We start from the raw sequence: 7,241 nt of genomic DNA on the forward strand, positions 1-7,241 counted from the left end.
ACTTCACAGTGTTAGTGCCTCACCACAGAGCACCAAGGGGCCCCAAACTATTAAGAGATACGTGCCTTGGAGGAATCTGGTCATCTGTGCACACAAAGACGAATGAAGCAGCTTAGTGTGGTAGATACTTCTATTAGGGGTATTCCTAATAAAAGTTGCCCAATAAAATACCCCAAATTGCCCATCTTCTTGTAAGCAAGTGCCTGGCCAGTCAGTGTCGACCCAGCTGAAAGCAAAGCTTGCTGTAAGTCAAAGGCGTCTCTTGGCAGGGAGCAGCAAGGGGGCAGAAGGCGCGAAAGGAGACGCAGTATCAAGACCGGCTGCCATTGTCTCTACTGAGGACGGTTCTCACTTGTCTTGCACCCACATGCCTTTTTCAGGTGTTTGTTGGCTATTGGCAGAAATCAGATGCTCAATACGTGTTCATAAAGCTGAAGTAGATGGCAGCGCTCTCAGACAAGACGGACAGTTTCTATTTATAAAAAAACAATTAAAACATAGTAGCAGTTACTGTTTATACTTAAACAAAAATTACCTAATTCCTGTAGAAAGAGCTATAAAAGATTTTTCCTTTTCTCCTCATCCCATTTGCTTAACAAAGTCAAACAGTTAAATCTCTGACCCTGCCACGCTAGGCTTACAGCCACAGAGCTAAACAAGGTTGGAAGATAACACATGCCCAGCCAGTGTGTCTGACTTCAAATCCCATCGCGTAGCTGTGAGTGGGCCTTTCTTGTTGCTAGGTGTCCTTCTAGTGCACCCTTATCTACCCCTTTCCCCTGGCTCGTAGAGGAGGGAGAAGTGCAACTGCTGCACAGGTCAGCAGAGGACAGCAGAGGACAGGGGTACGCAGTGGAAGGTGCTTCTCTTCCCTCTGAGGATCTATTCAAGGTTGGGAAAGGAGGAGCTAACAGCAGTAAGTTCCGCTAGTTTTCTGCAGCCTCCTTTCTCCTTTCTGAAATCGCTTGTTGGTAGACGCGGACATGGACTTTGTCCACACCCATTGTATTTGCTTATTTAGCTTAATTTTGAAAGGCCACAAAAGCGTATACAACTTAGGCATGTCTAGGCAAGGACATTTTTCATTTCCATCATTTGCAGAGGAATTCAGCCAGCTAACAAAATTATGTATAATGCAGAAGGACAAAGTGATGTAGGGGTAAGATAGCCCTAACTGGAGACAGTCCTGCCTCCCTGTGCGGCGGCCGCTCGGACGGCCCGTGCTCTGGAGCATCCTTCCCTTCATGCACTTGCTTCTGCCTGGGGCCCCTGAAGGTTGCTGGGTGATTCCCTCCCTCCGCCCTGCAGGGCTTCCCTAGCAAGTCTCCCTCCTGTCCCTTCCCGATCTCACTCCACTGGTGTTTTCCTTGCTACCTGCACCTTGGCTTTTATGTAGTGTGTGTCTCTTCACCACTAGAATGTAAGTTTCACCAGGGCCTGCCTTGGTCTCTTTTTTCCCCATTGCTGATGTCCTCCTGGTGGCAGACTGGGTGCATGGTGGATGCTCAGTAAATATTTGTTGGGGGCGGAGCATGCCGCAGTGCATATTGGACTGATGTGTTCTGTCGCCGGAAACAGGCTTCAGATTTGACTCCTGTCTCTGGAAGGTAAAAACAAATAAGGAGACACAGCGTGTTACAAGAGTCAGTATTCACTGGGTGAAACGCAAACATTTATTTAGGAGAAACTTGGTAAGAAAGGTGAATGAAAGTCAGATCCATTTCAGCTTCTTAGTGAAGCCACGCTGTGATACAGAACAGATGTGTGAAAATTACATTTCCCAACCCTATGCATGTTTTTCTACAAAAGTGCTGGAGCCCCTGATTTGCTGAAGAGTAGCAGTGTGGCCAGTGGACAGAGTTTCACCTTGACCCTGCTTTGGCTTTATTGTTAATCCAGGACTCATGAACAGCTGAACGTAAAGCATGAACCTCTGCAGCTCATCCAGCCTCAGTTTGAGACGCCGCTGCCATCCCTTCAGCCAGCCGTGAGTAGGTGGGCGGGGTGTCCGGTCAGAACCTCTCGGCCAGCCCTTCCCTCGCCTGCAGGCTCCCTCAGGTCGATCCTTCTGGGGGGCACGTCTCTTTGGTGTCAAACATGCATAGAGGCCAAGCCTACTAGTCCTCCATGGGGACTTGATATGGTTTTTCCCAGTTGAGAAATGAAGGGCCGACACTTGTGACAGTTCCTATCATGTGACGCTGGGGGGCATATCAGGAATCCCGGGCAAAAGGGAGGGAAGGCTTCCTGCTGCAGCCCCCCAGACACCAGACGCTTCATCACAGTGTGGTTCTCACAGCCTGTGTATCGTCATGTTCACGTAGGTTAACTTGCAGTGTTCCAGCCCCGCACTCACTCAGCTTGCCTGGGAAATTATCTTACTCCCTCACCTGCTAGGATGTTATGGGCTGGTTGGCTTCGTCTGGGCCACCTGTAAGCAGTCTTGGTGGAAGCATTTATATCCCAGAAAGTGACAGATCAGGCCTTTTACTGTATTGTGTTTGAAGAGCTGACAGAGAAACATTCACCAGCACACTACTGGTTTGCACCTTCCAATTCCAGCTCCAGCTGCAGCACTTTCTACACTCGGTCTACACCTGCTTCCCCAGTTGTCCCTAAAGAACTTGGGATTAAAGGGAAAGCAAAGATGTGTAGTCAGCTGTGCAACACAAACCTAATTAAGCCCCCAGTTTTTTTGACCCGTCGCCTCATGCGGGTAAGGCGCTACGTGTCACCCGGGTCACTTGGTGGTTTCGTTGGAGCTGGTTCACTCGGTCGCTCCCAATGGCAGTTGTCGCAGTCCATATGGGCCCTCAGGGGCAGGGCAGGAGAAGGTAATGGGTTTGGAGGGCTCATCCCAGGGAGGCCTGAGAGGGCCCTCCTTTTCTTGTCGCTCATGCTGTCACGTCTGACTTTGGTTTAGGTGTTCCCTCCCAGCTTCAGGGAGTTACCGCCGCCTCCGCTGGAACTGTTTGACTTAGATGAGACGTTCTCCTCTGAGAAGGCTCGGCTTGCTCAGATCACCAATAAGTGTAAGTTTGGCCAGCCTTTTGATTTCTTTCTTTTTTGTTTGTTTTCTTTTGTTAGTTCTATGTAATGCATACTTCTGCAGTTCACCGTGAGAAAGCTTAGCTTTGAACAGGAGCAGAAAGAAAAATTACACTTCTCTCTGTACACGGTGTTTCTCTGGACATGAGTTAACTCGGTGAGGTGGAGCACGGTGCTGACCAGAGGCCACGGTCTCAGCTTTTATCCCTGTCAGTCCAGGGTTCTGCCCAGTGGGTGGCTCATGACCTCACCTGCCACTTAGCAAACCCAGGGCACCGGCCACAGGCAAGTTAAACAAGAAAACTCAGTCATGGCCAACAGAATCAGACTTCAAGTCAGAGGAATCCTAAGAGAATCAAATTTGTCTGCCTTGACCTGTGGATGTAGAAATGGCGCCTGAGCCGCTCCACTGCACGGCACGAGCTGCGCCTGCCATGTATCGCGTCCTGCAAGCACGAGCCACACGCTGCACTCAGAGGTTCAGAGGGGTACATGTGCCATCTGCCGAGGTGGCTCTCCTGCCTCCAAGAGTCTGAGCTGAGGAGGTGAGCGCAGATGCACCAGTGACTCCTGCCTCAGTTACTTATAAGATCAAGTAGAGGCCCTCCCTGGTGGCGCAGGGGGTTAAAGCACAGCACTGGGAAGCTAAAGCCACTTCAGCATGAGTTCGATCCCCAGCCATGGGGGTGACCACATGGTGTGGCAGACCTCTCCTGACCCGCCCACTGCTCCCCTCAGCAGTGTACTTCGTTGATCTACTGTTCTGCTCCCAACTGTCTCTGGTGAGTCCTCTCACTCCCCACACCTCTGGCCTGTACCCCAGCTCTTATATGCATAAATAAATATATTTAAATATATATATATATAATTCAGAGAGGACAGGAATGAAAGCAGAGTACAGCGTGGCTCTCTACAGCAGCCTCCAGAGCCCTGCAGGTGGCTTTTCAGGTACTTTTTTTTAAAAAGATTTATTTATTTATGCATACAAGAGCTGGGATGTAGCCCAGAGGTGGAGACAGAGTGGGAAGCAGAACAGGCAAATTGACTGAAGTCCACTGCTGAGGGGAACAATGGGGAGATAGGAGAGGTCTGCCGCGTCATGTGGGTCACCTCCCTGGCTGGGGATCGAACTGGTGCTGCAGTGGCTGCGGACCAGCTTCATAGTGCTGTGTCTTAGCTCCTCCTCGCACCACCAGGGAGACCCCATTTCCAGGTGCCTTGTTAAACAGGTACGGTGGTGGCTGTTCAGTGATTTCCTTTTCTGCAGTATTGCTGTAACAGATGCTTCTTAAATACCCACCTGCCTTGTTCTTAGGGCCCTTGCTATATTCAGAGTGGTAACTTGATTTCCTACCGATTACTTCTATTCTTTGTAATGTGGATCTGGATCTAGGACTAGGAAAGCCCAATTTTTCCCAGTTAGGAGACTCATGTTTTTGTCTTCATTTGTCCAGACAGCACATCGAAGATCTCGACACTGTGTGTGTAAGTCCTTTGGTCACATTACTATATGAAAAGACGAGTGACTAGAGATGTAGGTGCATGACGGGGAGAGCTAAACCACAGCAGGTTTGTACTTGGGGATGTGCAGAAGCTTAATCTTACTGCCCACCTGTGCGTAGGTACTGAAGAGGATCTGGAGTTCTATGTCAGGAAGTGTGGTGACATTCTTGGAGTAACCAACAAACTACCAAAGGACCAACAAGATGCCAAACATATCCTTGAGCACATCTTCTTCCAAGTGGTGGAGTTCAAGAAACTGAACCAGGTACAGAGCCTAGAAGGCCGAGTAGAATGTGTTTTGAGCCGTTCACTCATTTTACTGGTATTTATGGGCATCTACTAGCGAACAAAACAGGACAAGCCCTGCACTCTCTCGAACATCTTCCTAGCTGGAGGAGATAGTAAACAGTACCTGTACACAGGAATAAATCACCGTGTATGCTACAAGGTCAGTGCTTTGCTATAAGAAAAAGCAAAGCCAGAGGGGTCAAAGGTACCAACGTGGCAGTATTAATAAGGGGTGCCAAGCAGGCTCAGTACACGGCTGATATTGGAGCAAGGACTGGATGGTTCCGAGGGGTCTATAGCTTGCTGGGGACCAGTTCTGAGGTGGAGAGGCCTGTGCAGTCTTAAGGCTGGGCTAAGCCCCGCGTGTTAGAGGGACAGCAGTGTGTCGGCACGGCTAGAGAGGTGAGAGGACAGAGGTCAGCATGTGAGGCAGAAATCATCTCTCTCTGGACTGAGGGCCAAGAGCTGTAATTTTATCAGGATTTCCAAAATTAAAGGCCCAGCCACTGTTGGTAAATGAGCATTCATAGACACCGATGGGCCGATACATCAGTCCCTTTTTTCTAGAGTTTTTTTTTTAATAATATTACCCAAAAATGTGATTTTCTTTCAGCAATTTAATCCTCAGAATTCTTGGTAACATATTGCTGTGTCTGTGTAATTACCAGCCAGGATGCTCCGTGCAGCATTTTTTAAGTAAAAGTCTCCATCAGTGGGAAACTGGTTAAGTAATTAGAGAACATCTGCACAATTAGAAATGTTTTAGAAGAATGTTAAGGACTTGGGACAGCATTCATGATACAGTAAGGGAGGGGTATTAAACAGTATAGTCCTTCTCTCTTTATAATATAGAGATACTTAGAGTTTTAGCTGCTGACTGGCATCTGCTGGCAGCTCTTCTGCGTACTCGTATGCGCCAGGCATGGTGCTGGGTACAGGGGCTCTGGCAGTGACCAAGAGCAGTGCAGCTGCTATGTGTCTGAGCTGTGTGCTCGCAAGACCGGAATGTGTAGGTCACTCCAGGGCCCTGAGATAAGTGCTGAGAGGGAGAACCCAGAGGTGAGCCATAGGTACAGGCGCTCAGCCTTACCTAGAGTGTGGGCTGTGGTTCAGATAGGTTTCCAGCAGAACGAGCCCAGTGGCAAGACAGAGACAGATCCCCAAGGCGCAGAAGTCTGGGGTGCTCTTAGCATCAGTGCCTCAACTGTGTTTCTCCCCACACTCGTGGTGGCGGTGGGTGGTGGTAGAACTTGATCCTGGACTGGATTCAGCCTTACAGCCAGAGATGACCTCAGTGTCCTGGTATGAGCAATTCAGAATTGCTGATCAGTTTAGTTGAAATATTAACACCGTCTCATTCCCTCATCTAGGAACATGACATTGATACCAGTGAAGCACCATTCCAGACCAATTTCTGAAGAGTACACCTCTGGAAGCATTTTCTCTGGAAGCATTTTCTCATTCTTGCTTTGTGAACGAGTTTCCGAAGCTTCTCCTCCAAACTGTTACACTCTTTCCTGTATGAAGGAGCTGTAGGAGGCCCATGCACCTTCGCACATGCCATGCCCAGCTAGAGATGGCCTTTCTCAAGCACAGATCCTTCTGTAGATATGTTGTTTTTTAAATTAAATCTACTTTTATAACTTACAGTGTCGTCTTCCACTGAAGTCATTCAGCTCCAGCTACGGGTTTATCTTTTACTTATCAAAAGCATAAATGGTTTGTTGTGAATACTGTACAGCTTTTGGACAAGTTCAGGACACAAAACAAAGTTGTCCACACCGTCTGTTTGCCCTACAATACCTAGTGAAGAAGATAACACGGGGTAGCCACCTCCTTTGGCAGGTCAGTCACCCCCTCGGCATCCAGCTGCCCACCGGACATGACCACTTTGAGGCTGTTGTCTCCACTCCCCCTTACCTCCTAGCACTCAATCTGGGTTATAATCCAGGGGAAAATGTGGCCATCTGTCCGTCCCAAGGACAGCGGGAGAGATACCTGCTAGAACGGGGCGTCTGGTGTGGACGAGCCAAGTGGTGGACTGGCTACACCGGGCCGCGCCCCCCCCCCTCCGGGACAGAACAAGGCAGGGCTGCTGCGGGTGTGCCGCAGGCAACGGCGCAGCAGTGGTTCCACAAAGATGCGAATGCGGAAGGAAGGCCATTTCGGGGAGAGTAACCCCGAGAGGAAGTAGGGGGGAGGTTTTGAGACAGCTTTCTCGGGGTTGAAGATCAGATTCGGCAGCGCTGCGATGCCGACTACCCGGACCACAGCCTGTGAAGCTACCGGAAGGACGGGGCTCCGAAGAGCAAACCGTTCTGGGGGAGCAGGGCACCCAGCCGAGACGGTGCCGTTCAGATAACCAATAGCAGAGCTTCAGAAGACACGTCCGACTTGGGACC

At 49.6% G+C, this 7,241-nt stretch overlaps 1 protein-coding gene across 3 annotated transcripts in view; it reads left to right on the forward strand.

Moving 5' to 3' along the window:
- The window catches only part of IFT52 (intraflagellar transport 52), a 22,724-nt gene extending 16,244 nt beyond the window's left edge, over positions 1-6,480 (forward strand). For all 3 annotated transcript variants that reach the window (XM_012728442.1, XM_012728441.1, XM_004687391.2), the window contains 4 exons: positions 1,900-1,987; positions 2,924-3,032; positions 4,671-4,816; positions 6,210-6,480. In XM_012728442.1, coding sequence (XP_012583896.1) covers positions 1,900-1,987; positions 2,924-3,032; positions 4,671-4,816; positions 6,210-6,257 — 391 coding nt within the window. In that variant the 3' untranslated portion in view covers positions 6,258-6,480. The remainder of the gene's footprint in view (positions 1-1,899; positions 1,988-2,923; positions 3,033-4,670; positions 4,817-6,209) is intronic.
- Positions 6,481-7,241: the final 761 nt, after the last annotated feature.

This window comes from Condylura cristata, unplaced genomic scaffold (assembly GCF_000260355.1).
Source record: "Condylura cristata isolate star-nosed mole 26May11 unplaced genomic scaffold, ConCri1.0 scaffold00022, whole genome shotgun sequence".
NCBI classification, from domain to species: Eukaryota; Metazoa; Chordata; class Mammalia; order Eulipotyphla; family Talpidae; genus Condylura; species Condylura cristata.